Raw genomic sequence first — 26,396 nt, 5'->3', positions numbered from 1 at the left:
CAAAACTGAACTTGAATCTTCCCACCCATTACCACTCCACTGGTAGTCTTCCCCATTTCAGTTAATGGCAATTCCATCATTCCAATTGTTCAGGCCAGAAACACTAGAGTCATCCTTGAACTGCTTTATTTTGGTCACCCCCACCACCCGTGTCCAAGCAGTCAAGAACTCGTATTCACTCCATGTTCAAAATATATTCAAAATCTGACTACTTTTTACCCCTCCATTGGTACCAACCCAATCCATGATACCATTATCTCTCACCTGGATTATTATAACAGTCTCCTAATTGCTCACTCTGCTTCCCACCCTTCCCCACTCCCCACAGTTCATTCATGACACCAGAATGAAGAGTGATCCTTTTTTTTTTTCCTTTTTGTCTTTTTTACTGACCGGTAATGGGATCGCAACCCTCGGTGTTGTGCCCGCACCGCGCTCAGCCAGTGAGCGGGAACCGGTCTCCACATGGGATCCAAACCCTCGGCAGGAGCGCCGCCACACTCTCAAGCGGCGCACTCTCCAGTGCGCCACCGAGCCGGCCCAGAAGAGTGATCCTTTTAAAATGTAAGATAGATTACATCGCTCATCTACTCAAAATTCTCCAATAGATCCTTACTCCATTCAAAGTAAAACCCCAAGGGCCGGCCTGTGGCTCACTTGGGAGAGTGTGGTGCTGATAACACCAAGGCCACAGGTTCGGATCCTATATAGGGATGACCAGTTCGTTCACTGGGTGAGCGTGGTGCTGACAACACCAAGTCAAGGGTTAAGATCCCCTTACCGGTCATCTTTTTTAAAAAAAAAAAAAAGTAAAACCCCAAGTCTTCACCAAGGTCTACAAAGCCTACGTCATCTGGCCCTCACCATTACCTTCCTGCCATCATTTCCTACTATTCTCCCCCTTCTTTACTCTGCTGCATCCAGACTGGCACCCTGATGGCTCCTCAAGCATGCTGGGCATGCTTCCATCTCAGGGCCTTTGAAGTGATCATTGTCTGCTTGGCTTTTCCCTCAGATAGCTGCACTGCTCACTCCCTCACCTCCTTCGAGTCTTTGCTCAAATATCACCTTCTTGTGAGGCCTACCCTGACCATCCAACTCAGCTCTCCTCATCACCCTCTTCCCTGCTTTTTCTCTAGAGCTTTTAACGCCTTCCTACATACTACATATAATTTACTTATTTTAATGTTTACCATCTCCCCCAACAGAATGGAAACTCTATAATAGACAGGCACTGTTTTGTCTCCAGTGCCTAGAACACTATCTCGCACATAGAAAGGACTCAATAAACATTTGTTGAATTGAACTAAAATAATCTGTAGAGGAGGAAATTATGTTGGTCCCTAGAAAAATGTTGTTTTTTCTAAAATGTAAACACAGTGGTCAATGAAGATGAAGAATAAATAAAATAAAAATAAGGGCACCTTACTCATCTTTCATTTCTAAAACAATCAGAACTTGAGGAAGGACAGAAAGGAGTCTCCCCATTTTATGGATGGAGAAATCAGGCCCTGGAAGCTTGTCCTAAGTCATCCTATGAGGCAAGGTTTAAGCTTTCTAATATGTTTCCAGTGAGAGTAAATTCTAACGAATTGGTTCTGCCAAACATCCCTTTTCTGGTAAACTGCACAATGTCTGTAAATAGCTTCCCTTCTAAAGCAGTTGGGATTCCCTATACATCAAAACTCCACTAAATATTAAAGCTAGTCACTAAGCCTAAGATCTCAAAGCAACCCAATTTACCTCTCTGTTTAATCCTACCCTTTCCTGTTTTACCTCCACTGATGTTGGCTTGAATGTAGGTGACCACATGTAGCTCATCTAGGATGGAGGAACGATGCAGGAAAAGATATAAACAAGCCCCCAAAACCAGGATCTTGTGTGAACAGAACACCGGTACTTCCAGCACCACATAGAAGCTAAAAGAGGAGCTGATCCTCCCAATCCCTTACCCTGGGAGCTCCAAGTAAGGTGAGGCACACTTTTTATTAAGAGTTTACAAACAGAACTAAAAAAGAAAAGAGAGAATGCTCTCCACCCTCACCCATGGACAGGAATGTTGGCTAAAGGCTCAGGAACCCTCAACAACAGAGACTGACAGCATTTATCACCCACAGCCCAGAGCCGAGACAGGCTCTGTCTCCATCACTCTCCTAGGGTTAGTGTGCCTAAAAGCAAAAAACCTACTGGAAGGATAACTGAACTCTAGAAGGAAGAAATCTCTTAGGTAGAGGTGTTTCCCGAGAGGCATGCTCCTGTGGTTAAAAGCACATTATTGGAGAAAAGATCCCTGGATGTAGAAAAAGAAGGAATCTTCTCTTAGCACCAACAGCAATGATGAAGTTTACTGGTTGAAATCATCATGAATCTGGGGGAAGGAAGGTGCTTTACACATAAATCTTTTCTAGTTTCTCAGTTGAATTGGCAGCTTATCTCTCTTTCTTGGTTTCTTTGGCTCTGGGTTGAGTTGGTGGCTTATGTAGTATAAGGAAGAGTGGCAATAGTAGGGCAATAAAGGTTGAAGACTGAAACTCAGGACTCTGGGATCACATGCTGTGAACTGGCCTCAGGAGGTGAATGAGTTTCCTGCAGTGCTTGGCGGAGGCAGGCCTGGGACTGCTGTGCGGCAGTAACTGACTCTCCAGAGAGAGCAAGGCCAACTTCTCACTGGCACCTAGGGACACCAGCACCTGTAGGATAGAAAGCAGATGGCAGAACAGTATATGATGCTCAGAAATGGTGCTGTCTCAGGCAGATGCACAGCACTCTCATTTAGTCGGGCAATTCCCACTCCAGAAAAGGTGGAAAAAGGAAATGGGCTCTTGGGGACTTGGAATTGATTGAATAGGAGAAGAGAAACCTTGGAGGGAGGAATCATCAGGACCAGAGTTTACTTCTGTTCTCTTTGGTTACAGAGCATGGAGGCAAGGCACGGAAGGACCCACACACTTGTCCCCAGGAAGAGCAAATGAATGCAGCAGTTACCGACAAGCAAAAGGTCTGATTCCTGGCCTTGGATCCAAATCAGTAGGTCCCAGCCTCATTACCACCAAGAAACCCTTTTATTATTTCCCCACATGATTGCCAGAAATTCCTAGAATATCACCACCATCCTGTCAAATTTCTGTTCTATTTGAATTACCCAATGCTACCACACTGAATTATTATAATCCACTGAGCTCTTTACATACTGAAAATTGAGCAGAAGAGGCAGAATAAAGTAGTGGTTAAGAATATGGGCTCTGGACTCAGACTCCTAAGTTCAAAAAGCCCCATCCTACATACTAGCTTTGTAACTTGGACAAGTTATGAAATTATTTGTGCCTCAGTTTTCCGCAACTGCAAAATGAAGATAATAATAGCATAAACCAGATAATATGAAGATATTTCAAAAAGTTTGTGGAAAAATGGAATTAAAAGATAATATGAATCCTTCCATGAACTTTTTGAAGTACCCTCATAAAAGTAAAATGCTCAGCATCGTGTTTTTCACATGGTGAGTGCTAAAAAAGATAGCAATTTCATGGCCTCCGGAATGAAACCACTCTATGGGGTCTTCCCTCATCTGCCTCCCATACAGACTTTAAAAGAGATAAACTGTGGTCCCTTAGATCTCAGGCATTTCCTAGCCCAATGCAGCTCTCTTCTGCCTCAATTCTCTTCTCCAGATTAGGAGATGGTAAATGGAAAACACATCTCCAAGATACTGTCCGAGTTTCCCGTATCTAGGGAAGAATACGGCTTGGTTTTCTGGATGTCACAATTCCTTACAGACTATCTCAGAGAAGTGTGAACTATAGAGGCCCTGATCATCATGGCTTATAAGTCTCCTAGGGTATACCTGATGGATGCAGGGCTCCCGTTGGAGGCTCCGGAGGGCAACGAGGGCAGCCTCCTTCACATTTGGCTGGGGGTCTCCACATGCCATCTCTAGGAGTCGATGGGGTACCTGGCACTGTAACAGCTCCTCCCCCAACTTCTCAGGCCCCAAGTTGCCCAGAGCTGATGCAGCATTACACCGGATACCAGCTTGAGGATCTCCAAGCAGCTGGGTCATACTGGGCACTGCACCTGCCAAGGCAGGTCCCAGGGGGCCAGCCTGGTAAGCTGCATTGCCCACTGCAAAGCTGGCACTGCGCCGCACAACACCATCCTTGTCTTCAAGCCCCAGTAGCAGAAGATTGAGTAGTCCAGACTGGCTCTGCAGTGCCCCACGTAGGGCCATGCTGTGTTGGAGCAAGTGTCCCAGGAGCCCATAAGTGCGAGCCCGCACAGAATTCTCCGGGTGGCTCAGGAGGCTGCGCAGGGGCTGATAGGATTCATCAGAGCCAGCCAGGAGCTCTTGAATAAAGGACAAGTGGCTGGGAGAGAGTACACGGGCTGTGTGGGCCAGCAGTGAGAGGAGGTCAGAGGTCATCAATGGCTGGTCACTCAGAAGGACAACTGAGAGGAATGAGATGATCGTTCTAGGGGAGGCAGCCACTGTGTTCACAAACTGGTTGAGAAAGGTGGTTTCCATGAGGGCCAGGTATGTGAGGAGGCTGATGGGCAGCTCGACTTGTGGCAATGGAAGATGGTGGCAGCAGACCTGGAAGAATAGGGGGTGCAGATAAAAGGAGTTCAGGGAGAGGGAAAGTACACTGCAGCTAGGGAGGAGGAGCCCAAATGCTGAGAGAGAGAAAAGCCAGTGTTTGGTGAGAAATGCCACAGAGAGCTGGAAGTCCTGCCCTACAGCACTCCACATAAGACAATATAGAGCCCCAGAGAGCAGGCTCTTTCCAAGTTCATTCCTTGCTCTCCAAGGGCTTGATCTCTCTGCCTTCAAAGACCCACTGTGTAATGCCGAGAATTGCCAGAGAAGTGATTCCTGGCCAAGAAGATGGGTAGCCCTTGCCTAGACTAGGATCTTCTCCCTACTGTACTCCAACAGAACCAGAGACTGATGGAGAGAGAGAGAGGCACCAGCTCAGACCCAACCACATGCCTCATTCAGGCCTGAGTACTGTCTCCATTCCAACTCTTAGGTCAAGCCAGATGCTTCATTCTTATGGGGGCCTAGGAGAGCCCTGGAGCTGTCGGGAAGTGAATTAAAAAACACAAGGTTGGCCATCTTCCTCTCCCACCTTCATGCCTAGGTAGCTTCCCAAGTACCTGCAGCAGATGGGCTGCAACTTCTGAGTCCCCGAGGTCAGCCAAGATACCTACACGGAGGTCAGCATCCACATCCAGGGCAAGGGGTAAGCAGAGGAGCTGGCAGACAGACAGCACCATGACAGGGAGAAACTCAGATCTGTGAGGCCTAAGAAAGGGAGCGTGAAACAGACTTGGTCTTGCTCACTTACCCTTTACAGTTCTTTCCCTCCTCTTCTCAAATTCCCTTCCCCAAATCCCTTTCTACAATCTCAGTGACACCTCAGGTTTGCAGCCTAATCCTTTTCCCATTTCTTGCCTCACAGCTCAGGCTGTTTGCTACTTCTCTCCTGCCTTCCTCTCCCTTCCTCCCTCCCCATTGCTGACTCTCAAGATCTTCCATTCTCCTTCCTCTAGCTCAAACTCACGCCTGGCTCAGTTGATGCAGGAAGCTGGGGGAAAGCAGGTGCTTCAGGGTAGACATCAGGATATTTCCACGCTGGGACAGATGGCTCAGGTACAACTGGGTCTCCTGGGTGAAGGTGGCCACAGCCAGGCTCAGCAGGGCTGCCATGCCTGGAAACACCGAGAATGGAGACTCAGTGGAACAGGTAAGAGGCGCAGATGCCCCTGCTTCCCCATGACTCCCAGGGCTACCACCTTTTCAGTCCCTTCCCCATCCTTGTGGACTCTGCCATCCTCTTCCAAGGTAGCAGCAGCAGAAATCTCTGTGGGTTAGCCCAGTTCTAGGCTGCCTCCTCTTGAAGAGGGACCAACACATTCCCACAAAGGAGGCCACGCTGATTAAAAAAAATACCTTGCGGTGAGATCAGCCTCCAGTCTGGCTCTGGGCTTGGTGAACCAGAGGGCGGCTCCTCTTCCTGTGTAGATACCTGCTCAAATAGCCTCAGGGCCACAGAAAAGCGGTGCCACAGAATGGTCCACATTTCTGAGCTAGCCACATCCCCGATCACGCTAGCCTTCCTCTGCTAGAGACAAAAGTAAAAGAGTGTGGCCAGGGAGGCAGAAATCAGGAGTTTCAATGCCTTTTTTCATTCTTGCGCCTGACCTACAAGGAAAGGAAGTCCTAGAAATAATTCCTTCTGTTTTAACACCTAATATTTCCCTGTTGTCTTACTTCCCTTTCTCATCACACCTTAACTCCCTGAGCTCTCAACCCGTGTGTATGCCTGCTGAAAACCAAGGAATTCGCTTTTCTCCCCACTGGGTCCCAAGGGATTAAGCTGAATGGTTTCCTTCAAAGGGTTCATACTGAAGCAATACTGATACAATTCTGATGGTCCATACTAATGGCAATTCTTTTTTTTTTTAAGATGACTGGTAAGGGGATCTTAACCCTTGACTTGGTGTTGTCAGCACCACGCTCTCCCAAGTGAACCATGGGCCGGCCCTACTGATGGCAATTCTAAGGCCATTGCAGGCACAGTAGCTTGAGAGAAGAGAGGTGAGTGTGGGTTGCTTCTTCATTCCTATTGTCCAGTGGCTCCCCAAAATGCCCAGTTTCTTTCTCCTTCTCATCCATCCCAAGGTGCACCTGTTCCTGGGTGAGGAGCTGTAGCAGAAGGATGAAGAGGCCATCATAGAATCCACTGCCACCTGGTGGAGTCAGCCGGACCTGTCGGAGAAACGCAAGAACACAGATCCCTGAGATGGAGGAGGTGGCCTCTAAACTAAGGCAGGTAAATCATGATGTCATGAAGGGAACAGATTTGAGAGAAATCTGGACTGGAAGGTGGAACACGAGGGTACCTTGAAAAGTTCATAGAAAAATATAATTAAAAGATAATTTGAATCTTTCCACATATTTTTGGAAGTACCCTTGCATATGGGACCCGGGGGAACTGTTTGGATGGAGGAAAAATGAAGAGGAAGCAGTCTCTGATGATTCCCAGGGTTCTGACTTAGTCTCCTGGATGAATGTCAGTGCTATCCACTAACGATACCTCTCTGAAGGTCAACTTCATCTAGAAAAAGCAGATGAGTATTATTACATTTGGTGTATCTATCTTTTTTTTTTTTTTTTTTTTAAAGATGACCGGTAAGGGGATCTCGACCCTTGGCTTGGTGTTGTCAGCACCACGCTTAGCTAGTGAGCCAACCGGCCATCCCTACATAGGATCCGAACCCGTGGCCTTGGTGTTATCAGCACCGCACTCTACCGAGTGAGCCACAGGCTGGCCCAGGTGTATCTATCTTTTAAGTGTGTTGTGAAATAACAATACGTGAAAATGATTTATAAGTTATAGAGAATTCTTCATATATAAGGGATGACAATCATTTGAATATGAAGTAGATCTTTCTTTTTACAAAATGAGGAAAATACGAGTTCCAAAGGGTCTAAAAAGGATAGAGAGGAAAAGGCCTGGAAAAAGAGAAAGCAGAAAGGAGTTACATAATGGATTGAATTCCTGAAGAATTCATAAGATGTCAGCCACCTTTTCCTTCTCAGCTAAGGAGAAAAAGAGGGAAAAGCAGAGTGGTAACTTAAGTAGCTGGAGAAGAGACAAGGCATTAGAAAAGACTTTAACAGCAAGCTTCTGGAGGAGCGGACCGAAGTAGGCAGGGAACTCTCACTTCTCAGATAACTTAGGTTGGTATCTCTTCCTCCTTCCTTCTCTTCCTCCTTCTTTAAAGCCTTGTATATTAAACAAAAATCTAAAGCCCTGACCAGTCTTGGCTCAGAGGGGTCTATTATCTGAGAGTAAAAGGTTAGGAAAAGAACTTTTTGATTCCTTTCCCATTTCTTAGTTTATCCTAGGCCTGCTGGCAGTCCAGTCTTTCTCCCCTGAATGCAGTCCTAGTGTTTGACTCAGAAAACATGTGTGTGCTTTCTCTGGTAGGCCTCACCTCTGCAGGGGCAGACAGGGCATGTGTGGCTGCAGTGATACAGTCCATGGGCTGAAGGTCAAAGGCAACCCCGTGCTGACTAAGCAGTCCCAATAGACAGGCTGCTGCACTCTGTGGGAGAGACAGAAAAGAAGGATGAATGTCTGAATCTGAATGGTATTCAGGACAGACAGAGAGAAGATTTACGTCCCTGTCCTGATCCAAAATAATGCCTCCAGAAACAGCTGCAAATGGGACTGTCTCCCCACTCCCAGAAGGGTTGAATGATCAGGTGAAAAGGGAAAGATGATGAAGGTTGAAAACTCACCATAAGAGAGACAACGTGTGAATGGGTAAAGAGAGTAGCAATCTCACTGCCTAGCTTGTCCATTCTGGAATAGAGAGATACATCAAGGGATGAAGCAGTACTAAAGGAGGTTCGTAAGCGGCCTTCCCTCTCCCTGGGATGGTGCTCTGCATAGGCTGCATGCCCACTTCCAAGGTGCAACACTGATGGGAATATAGGTCTGTTCTTTGCAGAGAAACCTTCACTCTTTCTGTCATAATCCTTCCTAGGGATAGGTTTTAGGGTGCCATTCCCCACATTCTATGTCAGTGTTAGCTATGTGGGTAGAAGATTTCAGGTGGAGAGATCTACTTTACAACTCACCCAGAAGGCAGATCTTGGAGCCGAAAGACAAGAAGGGAGAGGAGGTAGAGTGTCACTTCAGTAGACTCTTCCCAATCCACTACTTTTACCTACAAAGGAAACCTAAGATATCAGAACAACCTCTGGATGAGATGGTGAGGCCACCATGAGATGCCCACCTGTGTTGCTGGCCTACCTTGCCCTGGACCAACATTAACAGTGACTCCAAGGCCAGGGGTTCTTGAGCCAGGAGGCGGCACAGACGCTCACTGACATGACAGCAGGAGTAGAGGACCTATGGGAGTAGGAAAGAGTCTGTAAGTGAGGCAGAGCAGCCCCTTGGATTGGACAGCTCAGCTGAAAAGCAGACCAGTCTCTTAACAGATCTGGTATCCACACTTGAAGCTGTGAGACAACTTCTGCCTCTTGCTGTGAGATAGGGCTATTTGTCAGTTGTGGTGAGGACTGGCTAACAGTGGGGTCATTTCAGTGGAACAGATTTAAAGGCTGAAAGGAGTCCTCCAAGGGGGTCTCTCAATTGGTGTCTCTCTTTCTCTCTCTCTCAGTCCCTGTGTCTATCTGTCCTGAGGGTTAAAAAGAAATCTGAGGTGCTGGGAGATACAGGAAGAAAGTACCTTGAGAAGGTGCAGGCACAGGATGGGATGTTGCAGGCCAGAGATGAGGGATGGCCTCAGCTGGCTGCTGTCCTCGATCAGCTGATTTGCCAAATGCCAGGAGACCTATGGAGACATACCTGAAGACTAAATCCTATCCTATTCCTTGTATATGTCCAGGTGACCACGACTCTCAGTCCCTTGCTAGTCACCGAAAGTCATGGCCTAGATTGGTTTCAACAGAGGCAGGTACGGAGGAAAGTGCTACTGGCCAACAGGATGGCGAAAAGCTGAATCCCAAGCTCTTGAGGAAGCACCACTATTGGCTTCGGATCAGCTGCCCTACCACTTGGACAGTTTATCACTGAGCTGTTTCCCTCACCAGTTGGCCACAGGCTCTGGAATTCCGGCTACATCATGTTCTACAAGTGGCCCAGACCCAGGGTGGGGGCATCTATTTCTGGAAGTACTGAGTAAGGGGAGGCATAACAGCTTGTTTTTCTGCCTTTCTAAGAAATTGGAGCTAGCTTCCCCATCTCGGGCAGCAGGGATGAGAAGAACAAGAAACTACAGCTCAGACCTGCTCCTTGGCTTCCCAGCAGCCCTGCAGTCCCACAGGCGCAGTGCATATGGCGGCCAGGGCAGAGGAAATGACTCCAGGCAGATCCTCACTCTGCTCCTGCAGTGGCTTGCTTACTTGTGGGGCTCCTATGAAGAAAGGCAAAGAATGCCAAGTATTGTAACACCGAAGTCAAGGGTTCAGATGCCTGTACTGGCCAGCCACCAAAAAAAAAAAAAAAAAGAAAAAGAATGCCGACTGAAGTCTAGTTGTTTCTCTAAAATCCCCATTCATTCTTTCAGTTCACAGTTATTTATTGAGCACCTGTGTTGATGGAAATCTAGGTCTGTTCTTTGTAGAGAAACTTTCATTCTCTCTAGGCACTATTCTAGATGATGGCAGTAGAAAGAGCAGAGCCAGACCCACACAGCCAATAAGTCAAGAGAACCTCCCCTCCCTGCTCTGGTTACCTGGGGGGTTCTGGAAAGGGAGCTGTGGAACTGTCAAGCCACGAAGGAGTCCATCCAACACAACCCGCCGTGTAGTCAGCAGGCTGGAATAAAAGGCCTTGGAGATGGCCCAGCTGTTCCTATCCATGGTTTCACACAGGACAGTAAAGCACTAAGGGAGACAAGGGTCGAGATAGCATAAGGGCATCAGAAAACTGACTGGGCTCACCATAAGAACCAATTATACCGTAAGAACCCAATGAAAGGGGATTAAAAACCCAGGGGAACCACTGTCTAATTCTAAGTGTGTCTCACACAGAAAATGCATTATAACTGCCTTCATGTTTCAAGGACAAGAATTTTAGGTGTCAATCCTTCTATTCTCTGATCAGCTGCTCCCTAGATGAAACATTAGCAACATGTTATCTGTGGACCATGAGTATAAGAATTCCTAGGGGTTTCTTGGGGGCCTCCCAACCCAGTGCTACTGATCCAGAATTTCAGGAGGTGGGGTAATTATTCCAAACTCCCCAAGCTACTCATTGCACAATAACATGAGATGTGCTGGCTAGTATCATGAGTCACTGCTGGCTGAAATTTAGTTTAGACATTAGAAACTTCCTGACTTGAAAGGAAGCTTTAAAGGGTGAGGGATATTAAAATAGATCTCAGACTAGAAAACTGTGAATGGACTGCTAGCTGGAGGCAGGAATATAGCCCAGATCTGTGTTCCCAATTACCAGTTTGAACAATAACCAGGCAATTGTTTACTTCCTTACACATGTTCCTTTGTAATTATCTCCTCTGAAATCAGCCTGAACTCAGCTATTTTCTCATTCAATCCTCCATTCTCCTGTCCCTCATCTCCAGGGTGTAGGGGAGAGAATCCACATAGTTTATTAGTCCTTAGGACAAATAAGGTTGGGAAATACTAGATCTGCAAGTGTCTTTGAAGATCCTTATATTTGTGGTCCCTTGAAATATGCCAAACTGCTTAATGCCTCTGGGCCTTTATATATGTTGCTCTATCTGTCATGTTCTCCCCACTTTCTTGCCTCATCACCTGGCAAACTGCTAAGCATTCTTCAAATTCTAGCAGAGATGATTTCCTTCTTCAAGATTTCTTGTATGGGGCCAGCCCACAGCTTACTCAGGAGAGTGCGGTGCTGAGAACACCGAGGCCACGGGTTCGGATCCTATATAGGGATGGCCAGTTGGCTCACTGGCTGAGCGTGGTGCTGACACAACACCAAGGCAAGGATTGAGATCCCTTTACCGGTCATCTTTTAGAAAAAAAAAAAGATTTCTTGCATGACACCTCAAATAGCATTAACTGCATCTTCTTCAGTGGTGTTTCTGTATTTTATTCAAAGTTCTAATGTAATTTTCACTGTTGTCCTTAACCACTTTACCTCTCTACTAGACTATCCCTATCCCTTAAAGGCAGGGACTTTCTCTTACTCAAATGGCAAATGACACATAATGGGAACTGAACAAATGTCTGCTGTATTAACTTGATCTGACCCTATATAGTCATAAAAAAAGGGGATGGGAGAAACATAGGTTAAGATAGGAGAGATATAAATCTGGAAGTGGGATCAGATTACCATAAGGCTGTCCCTTTGCAATGCCTGCTCAGAGTCATCTGGTTGGGCCAGTAGTTTCCCCAACAGGTCCAGAAAGAGGTTGGCAGCCTCCTGAAACACCTGCAGGCTGGGAAAAAAATGAGCCCATGATTTCTTCTCATCTCTCTACTTAAAGCCCAGATGTGCTGAATGGGTTTGCTCTGGGAAGGTAGAACCTCTGCAAAAAAACACATCAGAATGTTCCCTCCCTTTGCCCCTGCTAACCACACACACACACATACACACACACAATCTCACAGACACAACCTCCAAGCCCTTTTTTTTGCCATTTTCTCTAGTTATTCACATCTTGACCTATCCATTTACAGCAATGGTGACTGCTGACTCTTAAAACCTGAAAGTCTTAGAGCAAAGTTGGAGGTGTCTTAGGATCCTCAGGAGGACCAGCTGGATTCTGAGGGGTCACTCAGCTGATCCCTAAACATTTCACACATCACAGATTCTTCTCACTTGGCCTCTTCCTAAAGGGGAGGGGAAGAAATGTGGTAGAAACTAAAGCCAAACTGGCCAACAGAGCAAAAGTGCCTCATATCCCACCTGTCACCTGTCTGGCTCCTCTCCAGATTGAAGGTGCAGGCAAAGTAGGCCTGAATCACAGCCATCACGTCCCGTAAGAAGGTCCCATACCAAGGTTGCTGCCAGGGAAAAGGAGAGAGAGAGAAAGGGTAATGTAAGAGATGGAGACAAAGAACAGAAAAAGTAAAAAGGCATGCAGAGATCCAGTCAAGTTGAGCAAACAGAAAGAGACAGGGAAAAAGAAGTATAGAAAGAGAGAAAGGATCTAGAGATAACAAAGTGTCAGCCAGTGAGCAGTAAACACCCTGGAAATGTGTCTTGTTTGGCCTGAATAGCATTTTGGTGTGTAGGATGTTCTACTTTTCAAACAACTTTTTTTCTATATTCCTTAAAATCATCCAAGATTTGTACTTATCAGCAAAGTGCAGCTTTCCAGCTGCCTCAGCCTAGGCCCCATGAAACATTTCTTTACTCTGACTCTGGAAGGGTTCTCCTGTCCTCTCAGCTCAGCTGCAGCAGGACACAGCATGGAGAAGTAGAGGTTTGGCCCCAAACACACCGAGTCTCAATCCTAACTCTCCCACTTATTGTCTCTGTGACAGTTTACAAGTTACTGACTGTGTATGAATTAGTTAATATCTGAACTTCAGTACCCTGTTCTGTAAAATCAGGTCAAAAAAGCCTAGGATCTAACATTTCAAAGCGCAATACTCTATTTTTTTTTCCTTTTTTTTTTTTGGCAGCAGCAGGTAAACAGTAAGTATTTGGAAAACAGACATAAAAATATGGATTTCTTCCTTCTCTTGGAAAACTGGAAGGTGTGGCAACACTGGGCTAGAGCTGAGGAAAGGATGCCCCATTTAGATTGGGCATGTGATCTCCAGTTTATCATATTCTTCATTATTCATATGGTCACACACATAACCCATTTCACTGACTGACATTGTCTGCCTGGTCCCAGAAGGCATCAGGGTTTACAATTGATGGTCTACTGACTAGAAAGAGGAGGAAAGAAAATAGAAGGCAGTAGGGTCAAATAGAGATGGCAGTCCAAAGGAGAGAAATCCAAAGAAAAGAACCTTCTTCTGTCAGTCTTCAGAGGCTCCTGGCCTGGTGCTTACCTGCTGGATACTGTTGCTCTCCTGGCTGTGCCTGAGTAGGCTGAGTGGCAGCCCAGGCAGCCCTGTCTCCCGGCAAAAGGAATACAAGGGAACAGAATCACTGCAGCTGGACAGAAGACTACTCAGGACTCGCAGTGCAGGAAGGATGTGGGAAGCACCCTCCGGAATGCCTTTCAGGATCTGGGTGACATGAGGGAAAGAGACAGCAATCGATATTATCAGAGATAAAAGTAGAGCCACAGATACCAAGTATCCCAAAGGAGCTGGCAAAGCAGACCAAATGACTGCATTCCTTTCTTTGGGAATCTAAAACACAGAGGAGAGCAGAGAAACAGGGGAACTATACCAGGGAAGAGGACTATAGACACAGGACATAGAGGACCTGACAAAGAACACCAGCGACCAAGGGGTAGGGGATCTCCCCTCAGGATCTCTCTATCAGACCCAGTGGCATTTCTTTCTGCTCCCTCTCTTCTCCGCCCTTTACCTTAAAAACAAAACACACACACATGCACACTTCTGAAATTAAAAACAACGGACACAAAACAATGTTATTCAACTCCAGAGAGACAAAACAATATTACTAAACTCTAAATCAGGGGTTGATGAACTATGGCCCACAGGCCAAATCCAGCCTAATACTTATTTGTAATCAGCCTGCAAGCTAAGGATAGTATTATATTTTTAAACAGTTATTAAATGGTTGTTCTTCAAAAGAATAACATTTACATCAAGTATTTTATAGTATGCCATTTGCTGTTCTAAATTTTGACATTTATTTGTTGCTTTAATCTTTACAATAACACTGTGATGTAAATAGGATTACCTACTTTATAGATGAGGAGACTGAAACTTCCAGATAGATTAAGCATAGATTAAGCAAGTAGTCAAAGATCACAGAGCTAACAAGTAGTCCACTGGAATTCCAACTAGGGAGTCTTATCCCTCAAGGCAGAGCTTTTAACCTGCTTCCCCACATTAAAAGTTATCCAATGCTAGGAGGGATAATGTGTTAGTGCCAAAAAGCAAGTGCAAGGTGCCAAGGCAATTCAATGGGGAAAGGACAATTTTTTCAACAAATGATGCTAGGACAAAGTATATCCACATGCAAAAAGATGAACTTAGGTTCTAACCTCACATTATATACAAAAATTAACTCAAAATGGGTCAGAGGCATAAGGTAAAACTATAAAACTTCTAGAAAAAATATAGGAGAAAATCTTCATGACCTTGGGTTTGGAAAAGCTTTCTTATGTACAACACCAAAAGTATAATCCACAAAGCGAAAAAATGGTACTGTTAAAAAATGGTAAAATTCAAAATCTTTGTGCTTCGAAAGATGCTCTTATGAACTGTGAATAAAAAGACAAATTATGGACTGAGAGAAAATATTTGCAAATGACCTGTCTGATAAAGGTCTTGTATCGAGAATATAAAAAACTCTTACAACTCCATAAACAACCCAGTTAAAAAAATAAGCTATATGGATCCCTGCACCAGCCAGCCGCCACCACCACTACCACCACCACAACCAACAACAACAACAAAAGAGCAAGAGATTTGACTAGATATTTCACCAAAGATAGATAAATAGCTAATAAGAACTTGAAAAGATGCTCAACATTCATTATCAGTGGAATGCAAATTAAAATGATAATGAGGGCCTGCCTGTGGCTCACCTGGGAGAGCGTGGTGCTGACACCACCAAGTCAAGGGTCAAGATCCCCTTACTGGTCATCTTTTAAATAAATAAATAAATAAATAAAATGATAATGACATTCTATTTCATACTTGATAGAATGACTATAACCCAAAAGTCAGACAATAATAAATATTGGCAAGGATGTGGAGAAATGGGGACCCTCATATACTGCTGGTGAGAAATATCTTAGAAAACAGTTCAGCAGTTTCTTAAAATATAAATAAATAGGTATAAATTTAAATAACTAAAAATAATTAAATTATTAAACAAATAAATATAAATATATTTTTAAATAAATACTAATTAAATTAGTAAAAAATAAATATTTAAATATAAATTTACCAAATGACCCAGAAATTCCACTCCTAGCTATCTACCCAAGAGAAATAAAAACATGTATCCATACATAGACTTGCTTGTGAATGTTCACAGCAGCACTATTCATAAAAGCCAAAAAGTAGATACAACCAAATGTTCATCAACTGGTGCCTAGATAAACAAATGCAATACAGCCATACAATGGAATACTAATCAGAAATAAAGAGGCACGAAATAGTGACACATGCTACATCATGAATAAACCTCAAAAACATCACGCTAAGTGAAAGATGCCAGTCACAATGGCCAAATATTGTATGATTCCAACTATATGAAATGTTCAGAAAAGGCAAATCTATATGACAGAAAGTAGATTAGTGGCTGCCTAGGACTGGGAATAGTGATTAACTGTAAAGACTATGAGGGATCTTGCTGAGCTGATAAAAATGTTTTAAAACTGGACTATGATGGTAATTTCACAACTTGGCAAATTTACTAAAAATCATTGACTGTATATCAAAGATGAGTAAATTTTATGGTATATAAATTATATCTCAATAAAGTTACTTAAAAAAAAAACCTTTTTCTTTTTTTTTTCTTAAAAGATGACCGGTAAGTGGATCTTAACCCCTGACTTGGTGTTATCAGCACCACACTCTCCCAAGTGAGCTACGGGCTGGCCCTCCAAAAAAACTTTAGAGACAGGGAAAGACATACAATAGACATATTTTGATGAGTTCTCAGGAAGGGAGAACACTGCCCTTGAGAGAAGCAAAGAAGGCTTTGTAGAAGAGGACACTGACTTTGAATGCTAATTAAGCAAAATGTTATCCCTCAAAACAGAATTCCATTCTTCTCGTTAGTATACCTGTACTATGAAATATTATACTCAATTGTTACATTTACATTTTAAATTTTGTCAAAAAAAATTTTGTGGAAATGTGTTTTTCCTCATTATATAAGTACTTACATAATATCCTCCATTGTTGCCTCTTGGCCCACAATGTCTAAAATATTTACTATCAGGAAAAGTTTGTTGACCCCTGCTCTAGATAGATATTCTTCCCTTCAGAAAGAGAAAACCGAGGCCTGCTCTTCCTGTGTTATGAAGGGAGGTTAGCAAAACTCAAACTAAGCAGACAGACTAAAAGAATCCGAAAAGGACAAACTTTCTCTTTGTCCTTATGTCAATCAACATTCTTTAATGCTTCATCTCTGAAAACAGTCTCCCATCCCATCCATAGTGTCCTTCTGCCTACTACCTGCCCTCCGGCCTCATGCAGCTGCCTCTGAATGCGCTGGCAGAAGTCAGGATTGCACAGAAGGGTGAGAGGGGCCTTCAGCTGAATGGGCACGGGCTTGGTGGTCTCTAGCAGGTGTTGCCACTCATCATCGCTGTCTGGCTCCTGAGGCATCAGAGATTGAAAGAAGTGAGGAGGAACACGTAAGTCTAAGGCTAAGGGTGAAAGCTCCTATCCTGCGGTTAGAAAACCTGGGGAATCATGAAGTAACTGCAAGAGGCCACTGACTCCATCAGCAAGACGTGTTTCTTCAGCCACCAGTTAAAAAAGATACAGCTTGCAGTATGTGAGGGATCTTGAAAAGTTCTAGAGGACACTGACATGTATGCATAAAAAGAGACCTAGAAAGATGTCCACTGCAGGATGGTTTATGTTACTAAAAAAGGAAACATCATAAAGTCATTCAGTAAGGGAATAATAAACCATGATAACCTATATTAGGAAATACTACAAGGTTATTAAAAAGATTGTGGTACTGAGGATGTATAACTTGTATATTATTTGTACCCAAAATGTATAAACTGTATGTAATCATGAGGAAATATCAATTTGAGGAACATCCTACAAAACAAGTGGCTTATGTACCTCACATCTGTCAGTCATAAAAGCCAAAGACAGACTACTTACTGTTTCAGATTAAAGGATACTAATAAGGTATAACAACTAAATGCAACATGTGATACTGGATTGGATTGTGGACCAGGTAAAAAAAAATTTTATAAAGTACATTAGTGGTGCAATTGGCAAAATTTAAATATAGATAGTAGATTAGTTTATTAATCTATTTTCTGTTATTATAATAACAGTATTATATCAATGTTAAACTTTTTACTTTTATAATTATACTGTGGTAGTGCAAATGAATGACCTTGTTCTTAGGAAACATGCACTAAAGTATTTAGGTGTAAATGGGCATGTCTGCAGCTTACCCTAAAATCATTCAGAAAGATGATATGTCCATGTAAAGAGAGAAAGAATCATAAAGCAAATGTGACAAATTTTTTTTTTTTGTCTTTTTCCGTGTCCGGCAACGGGATTGCAACCCTCGGTGTTGCTCCCGCGCCTCGCTCAGCCAGTGAGCGGGAACCGGTCTGTATGTGGGATCCGAACCCTGGGGCGGGAGCGCCGCCGCGCTTCCCAAGCGGCGCACTTATCCAGTGCGCCACCGGGCCAGCCCAAATGTGACAAAATTTAAAAAACTGATGAATCTGGGTGAAAGGGTTGCTCTGGTTTGAATGTTTTTGTCCTCTCCAAAATTCATGCGTTGGCAACTTAATCTCCAATGCAACCATGTTGGGAGGTGGCGCCTAACGGGAGGTATTTAGGTCATGAGGGCTCTGCCCTCATGAATGGATTAACATTGCTATAAAAAAAGGCTTGCAGGAGGGGTTCGCGCTCTTCTGCTCATCTGCAATGTGAGCACACAGCATTCCTCTTTTCTGGAGGGTGCACCGTTCAAGGTGCCATCTTGGAGACTGGGCCCTAATCTGCTGGCAACTTGATCTTGGACTTCCCAGCCTCCAAAACTGTGAATAATAAATGTCTATTCTTTATAAATTACCAAGTCTCAGGTATTCTGTTATAGCAGCACAAAACAGACTAAGACAAGGGTATACAAGAATTCTTTGTAGGATTCTCACAATTACTCTTATTTTTGGTGGCTGGCCAGAACGGGGATCAAACCCTGGACCTTGTGTTCTTAGCACCACATTCTTACCAACTGAGCTAACCAGACAGCCTACAATTATTCTTTAAGTTTGAAATTATTTTAAAATTAAAACTTAAAACCCTAAACATACAAAAGATTGAGACAGAACTATCTTCCTTGATGTAGAAAGATACCTAAAGCAGATTGTATGGTTAAACAGGCATGATGCAAAACAATACATATAATATAAACTGACTAATGTAAAACTAGACAAACTACATATTTCTCTGTGTGCATATACATGTATGTAAATGTACAAAAAGTTTGGAAGGAGACAGACTAAATTAGTAACATTGGTCGCCTCTAGAACTGAGGTAAGGCTCAAAAGGGACTTCATTTTTACTTATGTGTTCCAATTTTTAATAATTATATGCTCATATTGTATAATTAAAATCTATAAATAATAAACTAATTTTTAACACAAAGAGATCTCATACTTAGAGGGCTGGGAATCAATATTCTAGAAAAACATCTACCTAGACCTAACATTCCATGGCAGGGACAAGGCCAAGAAGAGCCCCTAGGGCTCACCTCATTTTCTAGGTCCACTGCATCAATGTTCCGCTGGCCCGCCACCTCTGGCCTCAGTTCTGGTAATGCCTGCTCACAATCTGGGGCGATCCGGTTTTCCCTGCCAGAGGAAGCCAGGGAGTCGAATGAGTTCTAGAATTGTGAGGCTTAGGTTCATTAACTTTTCTCTCCCTCTAGACCCAGGAGAGGAATAAGGAAAAAGCCATATAGGATTGGATAGACTTCCTTCTGGGATATGGGATATGACCAGTACAGGATACGTTGACCACTATACCAATATCTTTGACTCCCCTCCCGCTTTGGATCTTTTTCTCAACTCTACTTTGCAGTTTTCACCTATGACTCAACTCAATCTTCCCTTTTAGATGAAGACAATCCTTTCTCTTTCAGGCAATGTACAACTGAGGCATAAAGAAGAAAAAGGCCCCAGGTTTCCTGATGAATCAGGAAAGTATTTGTAATTAGAACCCAAGAACCCAGGACTCAGACTCCCAAGGTCCTGACCATATTTGGGCAGTGGCTAGTGATAGGTACCATTTCATACTTGCTTTGGCTATAGCCAAAGATCTGCAAGATATTCCACCCTAGAAATCCCTAGCTACACCCTCCTCACCGAGGTGCAGGGAGGGCTTCTCTAGCCCCCAACTCAGCCCAGCTGCTCTTCATTTCTGAGTCCAAGATCCCAGCCAAGAGGCTTGATTCCTGAGAAGTGGCCCTTAGTCTGGGTGGAGGGACTGTGCCAGGAGCCACCTTGCTGGTCCTATCTTCTTGTTTAAGGGCAGGTCCTGTGTTCTGGTGTTTCTGTGAGAGGTAGGTGGGAAACACTGGATCAAAACTATTTGGTTGTCAGAGGGCAGTATGGATCCTACTCATGACCCTTTCCCAACACTTAGAAGTCACCCTCCTGCTCCAATTCCCTCAGTCACTAGCCTGGCCATGTTACATATTTTCCTCTGCCCCACACACCTTCTGCTTGGCCTCCTCAGCCATGCGTTTATAGGCCTGATCCAAGATACGAGACCGATTGCCCTTTGGGGCTAGCAGATGGGCCTGTTCATCCTTTAGGACCTGAAGTTCTGGGGGTAGGCGACTGGTAAATGGGGTACCCAAATCTGGGCCTGCTGGTTCAGTTATTACTGCAGGAAGAGAAGAAGGGGAAGATCTGATCATACCGTAGCTGTAGCCACCATGTCCTCTTGGCCAAGGACAACTTCAGTGTCGCTAAGCTTCTGTGGAAGGAGACCATTTTGACAAGGAGACGAAGAGGGGGTGGGGTTGCAAGAGAAGTGGCAAAGTTAGGTAAAGGGCCAGGAAGAGAGTTCGAACTGGTGGAAGAAAGAAAATATGTTGGATCTAGATGTTGGGGGAAGAGGAGTAGATTGGGGGAAGTATTGGGAAGTGCAGGAGCCCAGGAAACCCTGATGACTCACTGGTGACACGACCAGCAATAAATGGGTGATGTAAGAGGTCTGGCCAAGACAGACGCTGCTGGGGGTCCTTGGTGAGCAGTCCCTGGAGGAAGTTCTGTGGAGAGAAAAAATACTCATCAGCCCTTCCTTTACTTTCCTTTAGGCTCACTCTAACTTAGCAGCAGAACTGGCAAATCGAGACTCCTGCATCCGTTCTTATGGCAGACTAGCTGCTCTAGATCACGCCCTCTGTATCCCTTTCCTTAGGCCTCATTTTCCTGGCTGAAATCATGGACCAACCGCTGCCTCACTGCCTAGAGAGCCCCAACTCCCATTCATGAACATTTTATAACCCCAGAAGTAAAAATAGCAATCTCAATGTCACCAACTTTGTGGAGAAGGGAGAAAAAACTAGGAGAAAGAGGGGGATGTGACCTTCACAATCATCTTCAGAAAGCAAACACTCAAAGCAGTCCCAAACTGCTCATTTTGCCCTCCCTTTGATTATGGTTTATGGCTGGGTAGGAACAGATGCAATTATGGTTAAACACACACACACACACAATTGTGTAAAGATGTGATTGGGAGCACTCAAAAACAGAAATCTTTCAGCAAGTCTTCAGTTGGTGGAGGGGTAGGGAGACTGTCTATGAAAAGGGTACCTCTGTTAATGAAGTATCCTTGGGAAATCCTCAGCTGGGCCTGAAACAGGGATAGAAGGTACTAGTAGATTATGACCGCTATTCTAGAACAAGGTAATTTGTACAATTATGGCTCTCGCTGAAGAAACCTGCATATCAGCCATAAGGGAGAATGAATATCCTATGTATGCCTCCCCCACCTTAAGATTCCTGTGTTTAGATTTTTTTTGATAATTATTTGGGCCCACCCAACTAAATAGATTGGGGAGAAACTTGTTCCTTTTTATCTTAGATAAAACAAAGCAAAATTTTACAGTAATCTCCTTTTATCCATGGTTTCACTTTCTGCAGTTTTAGTTACTGAAAAATAGGTAAGCACAGTACAATAAGAGATTTTGAGAGAGAGAGATACCATGTTCACATAACTTTTGTTATAGTATATTGTCATATTTTATTATTAGTTATTGTTAATCTCTTACTGTGCCTAATTTATAAATTAAGCTTAATCACAGGTATGTAAGTATGCATAGGAAAAAACAGTATATACACGGTTCGGTACTATGTATCTGTGGTTGCAGGCATCCACTGAGGGTCTTGGAACTTATCTCCCAAGGATAAATGGGGACTATGGTAATGAGATTTCACTCTGGGAGAAGACCGCATTTAAATTCCAATGAAGGCACGTAATCTTGCCCTAGATAAGAAAAGTGTTCAAATTCCTCTTCCTTCCTCTATCCCTCCTCCCCTCACTCCTCCAGCCTGCTGAGACCTAGCTGCAATAAGCAGGCACCACCTCCCTCTACCATCTGAACCTAATCACTGAGCCAAACCCACCAGCTCTGGCTATTCTGATGTCTGAAGAGGACTAAAAGCTGTGTGGGCAACATGCAGATATCATCTGGACATTGCATCTGATAGAAAATAAGTGGAATAGAGAGTATGTAAAAGGACCAATATCTGTCTCTGGTGTCTTAAACTTACTTTTTCATTGTGATAAAGCATAGCCTGGCTCAAACAGGGTCTACCATTTCCAAGTTTGGCAGACCTTAGAACACCCTCCCAGAATAAACCCCTGCAGTAGAAAAGCAAGGCTGCTTGTCCCAGCTCCTGTATTAATTGAGTAACTGGAAAGTTCTGCCCCAGCTTGAGAAAAGGATTCTGGAAAAGGAAACGGGGGTAGAGGGAGACAGGTTTCTGATGCAAAAGTAATCTCCCTTTCAATATTCATTACCTTGAAGCAAGGACTGATGGTGGAGGGCCAGCGCACAGGGTCCCTGAGAATAAGGTTAACCAGCTGAAAGATGCTCGTGGTATAGAAGGGAGGGGTGCCTACAGCCAGCTCATACAGTATGCAGCCCACAGACCAGAGATCCGCTGTGTGGTCATATGGTCGCTCCTCCACCAGCTCTGGAGACATATAGAGTGGGGTGCCTTTGATAGACGTCAGCACCATCGTGTTGGTGCTCATAGCCCGGGCAAATCTGCAGGAGAAGATGGATAGAAATGGAAAGGGAAATGATATTCTAGACCTGTTGCCTACTAAAAAACTAGACCTGGAGCATCTTTGATTAGGTTCCAAAATACCCAGCAGGAGTCCCAATGTCCAGCTCAGGTTCTAAAATGACGCCCAAGTAAGTCAAGCATATGGTCTGCTGAGGATTGAATGTTCCCTCAAAACTCATTGAAACTTGATCCCCTTTATAACAGTGTTAAGACAGTGTGAAATCAGACTGTGGCAGTGTTGAAAGGTGGGGCCTTTAAGAGATGATTGAATCGTGACGCTGTGCCTCATAAATGGATTGATCCTTTCATGGAGTAATGGGTTGAAAGTTGAATGGGTTGTCATGGGCATGGTTCTGATGGCTTTACAAGGAAAAAGTGAGGTTAGCTCTCACTCTTGCCATTCTCACCATGTGATACCCTGGTTGCCACTCAGAAGAAGGCCCTCACCAGGTGCACCACCAGACTGTGGACTTCCCAGTCTCCAAAACTGTCAGAAATAAGCTTCATTTATTTATGAATTACCCAGTTTCAGGTATTCTGTTATAAGCAACAGAAATGGACTAATACATGGTCTGAGACTCCGTTCAAAACTGGAAGCACATATGGAAGCTCAGAATTCTTACCCAAAGTCACAGAGCTTGATGCCCCCGCCCTTGGCAAGGAGGATGTTCTGAGGCTTCATATCTCGGTGTAGGATGCGATGGGAATGCAAATAGTACAGGGCTGACACCAACTGGGCAGCAATGGCCTGAACCTAGGCGTCAAACAGGCAGGAGGAAGAAAGAAAAGGCCAGAGGAAGGAGCCAGCTGACAAGCCCAAAGACCTCTCTAATACTACTGCTGATGTGATCTTTATCTTTTCTTTTTTCCCTTTCCTCCAGAGCTTCACACTGTATCTTCCTTAGTTCTTGCTCTCCTTGTTAATTCATTCTTTCATTTGTTCATTCATTCATTCACGGAAAATTTATTAAATCTCACTTACTAGCTGCATGACCATGAGCGAATTATTTTGTGCCTCTCAGATTCATCATCTATAAGGTGACAATAAAGATATTACCTACCTCATAGGATTATTGTAAGAATTAAATGAGTTAAAGCATGTAAAGTAGCACACCTCACCTTTTTTTTTTTTCTTTTTTAGTGGCTAGCTGGTATGCATGTGAAGTAAAGCTTAGAATGGTGCCTGGTACTTAGTAAACATTCAATACATATTAGCTATTATTAAGAAGACAAAGTCCCTTTTCTCAAGAGAAATAAATAAATAAATAAAACAGAAGGAATAAGAAGCTGAGATAAGGAGTCCTGAGGGGGGCCTACTTGCTAGAGTATATGGAAACCTCTAGAATGAATGTGGCTGGAGAATGTGTTCAACAAAATCCCATTGCTAACAACTATGTCCTGGTGGTGAATCCTGCCTGACCACAACCCCTATCCCTTACTGCCCTTCCTGGTACCACCACACTGGCCCTTCTTTCCTAAGGGTATCTAATAACAACAGCAATGTTAATAATAGCTATTTAAACACTTTACATGAGTTATCTCAATAATCCTCACAATAGCCTTATGAAGTAGACACTATTATGTCTCCATTTTACAAATGAGGAAGCACAAAGAGATTAAGGTAACTTGTCCAAGAGGACTCAGCTAGTAAAGGACAGAGCCAAGCCTTGTACTCAGCTATTTTGGTTCCAGTGTTCATATACTTTACTCTAACACCACACTGCCTCTGTTTACACCTAGATCCTTACATTCTTCTCAGGAGTCTTCAAAATGGAGACTCTCGGTGCCAGTCCTTAACCTGGGAGAGGTCAGGGGTAAAGAGAAGTTTAAGCCAGGAAGCATACCTGGTCTTCGGGAAGTTTTCCGTCATCTTCTAGGATCTGAAAGAGCTCTCCCTCAGCATAGTCTGTCACCACCACCACCTGCAGGGAGAAGGCAGTGGCACTGAGGGCTCCAGATTCATGCATCCTGAAGTTGGGAAATTCCTGGGACCCTTGTACTTGGGAAAAGGTGACCCCAAAACATCCAAGCACACCTCTTTGTCAGTCTCAAAGCTGTCGAGCATATGTACAATGTTGGGATGCCACAGACCTCGCATGATTTCAATCTCTCGTTGCAGATTCCTCAACTCCTTCTCTGAGCGCCCCAATTTTGGGATAAACTTCAGGGCCACCACCTACCAGTGGTAAGGTGAAGAGTCAAAGCCTAACCACACTATTGAAAAGTGCTAGAATTTCAATCTTAACCTCAGAACTCAGACTTTTGACTATTTGAATAACTCTATAACTGCCAGTCTCCCACCTCTACTTTCCCCACAGTACCCTGGTCTTACACAGGCTTCTCCTACCCCTCACCCCAGGAGGAAACAGTCTCTGCCAAACAGTTCCCCTTGGTGGATTCTGGGAGAGGTGTTCTGATTTGACCAAAAAACTCAAGATGAGATTTAGGGGAAAGGGAAGGAAGAAAAAATGAATAGGGAAGAACTGGGTTCAGGTGGTTTCTCTCTTCCTGCATGATATGATAGAGAATAATAATAATAATAATAATAATACTTATTTGTTGTTAACTAGATGCCAGGCACTGTACTAAGTGATTTAGTACAACATCATGTGGAATCCTCAAACCCCATCAATCAGGTACTGTTTTTATCTGCATTCCATAGATGAGGAAACTGAGACACAGAGAGGTTAAGTAACTTGTCCGTATTTCTAAGGCTAGCAAGTGGTGGAGCTGGAATTCAAGTCCAACTTCAGAGCTCATACTCCATAAGAAGTATGAAAGAGTCAGTGCCTTAGGAATACAGGTTGGTATAAATGCATCCCTTCTGGCCCCATTTTCCACTGGAGTTGGGGACCAAATCCCACCCAAAATATATCCTTCTTTGTTCACCACCTGAGCACTGTATTTTCTTCGACCTTTGTACACCCTCCCAAAAGAGCCTTCTCCAATCATCTCTAAAACGTGGTACTTCTCCATGACAGAGGTTTCAGGATCTCTCAGAAGGAAGAAGGTAGAGACGGTGATGAAGAGCTATAGATCCAGGGACATTGCCACACATCTGGGAGGCCTGGTTTGGGCATGGGAGAAGGGTAAATGTTAGCCACCTTGCCTTTTCCTTTTTTTGACAATAATCCAGGCCTCAAAAACATGGTAGGGTGGGTGGAGTGCATGGAAAGATGATATCTTGGAGCAAACAGCACCTCCTTGCAGTTCCTCTCTTCAGCCTCCCCTACCCACAAATCCAACACGTGCCCACCGAACACTGTGTCCCCCTTCCTCCCCACCTTGCCTACCAGACCCCACCAGCCTCCACCCCGCCTTGCCCACTCGACCACAACCCCTCCCTCATCCTGGCCCACCCGCCCCCGCCCTTTAACCTAGCCTCACCCACCGACCCCGCCCCTTCCAACCTCTCCAACTTCCTGCCACTCTCGCCCTCCTCAGAACCCCTGCCCACACGCTTCGCTGGCCGGAGCCCCTCTCTACTCCCAGCCGAGGATCTCCAAGCTCCTCAGGCCAAGGGACGCCTGCCCTGGCCTTCAGCCCCGTCTCTTTGCCTGACATAATTTTTCTCCGCTCCCCCCTGCCGATTCCTTGAGACTTGCATTCTTACCAATTTTACTCGCTGGAACTGGTCCGAAGTTCAGAGGACAAAGGCTCTCAGAGGTGTAGGAGGGATGGTGGACCGCGCACAGGTTCTTCCTAGGGCACTTCCGAAAGGTCTCTTGGCCATCCCGCCCCACTAAGTACCC

The 26,396-nt window shown here is 44.4% G+C and overlaps 1 protein-coding gene across 1 annotated transcript; it reads right to left on the bottom strand.

Moving 5' to 3' along the window:
- Positions 1-1,967: 1,967 nt before the first annotated feature.
- Positions 1,968-26,365, bottom strand: STK36 (serine/threonine kinase 36). Its single transcript, XM_008570754.1, has 27 exons — positions 26,258-26,365; positions 25,537-25,711; positions 24,680-24,820; positions 24,489-24,566; positions 23,268-23,398; positions 22,373-22,622; positions 20,522-20,615; positions 20,058-20,227; positions 19,705-19,892; positions 19,092-19,191; positions 16,814-16,957; positions 13,532-13,711; positions 12,432-12,529; positions 11,856-11,961; positions 10,270-10,420; positions 9,821-9,948; positions 9,262-9,366; positions 8,823-8,921; positions 8,648-8,736; positions 8,306-8,369; positions 7,999-8,109; positions 6,686-6,766; positions 5,948-6,116; positions 5,559-5,706; positions 5,152-5,299; positions 3,842-4,588; positions 1,968-2,690 (listed from the first exon to the last, which is right to left on the bottom strand). The coding sequence occupies exons 2-27, from the start codon at positions 25,618-25,620 to the stop codon at positions 2,547-2,549; spliced, it is 3,948 nt and encodes a 1,315-aa protein (XP_008568976.1). The 5' UTR covers positions 25,621-25,711; positions 26,258-26,365; the 3' UTR covers positions 1,968-2,546.
- Positions 26,366-26,396: the final 31 nt, after the last annotated feature.

The sequence above is a fragment of the Galeopterus variegatus genome, unplaced genomic scaffold (assembly GCF_000696425.1).
Source record: "Galeopterus variegatus unplaced genomic scaffold, G_variegatus-3.0.2 Scaffold626, whole genome shotgun sequence".
NCBI lineage: Eukaryota > Metazoa > Chordata > Mammalia > Dermoptera > Cynocephalidae > Galeopterus > Galeopterus variegatus.
The sequence above is the reverse complement of the archived record's forward strand: the minus strand, read 5'-3'. Positions and strand labels throughout refer to the sequence as shown.

Bases quoted from the DNA above. Each gene is read 5' to 3' on its own strand.
- STK36 (XM_008570754.1), bottom strand. From the start codon at position 25,620: ATGGAGAAGTACCACGTTTTAGAGATGATTGGAGAAGGCTCTTTTGGG. The intron at 8,922-9,261 runs GTACTTTCTTCC...CTACTCCCATAG, and splicing joins TGTGCCTGCACCTTCTCAAG to GTCCTCTACTCCTGCTGTCA. The intron at 2,691-3,841 runs GTATACCCTAGG...TCTATCCTACAG, and splicing joins GGGAGCCCTGCATCCATCAG to GTGCTGGTGTCCCTAGGTGC.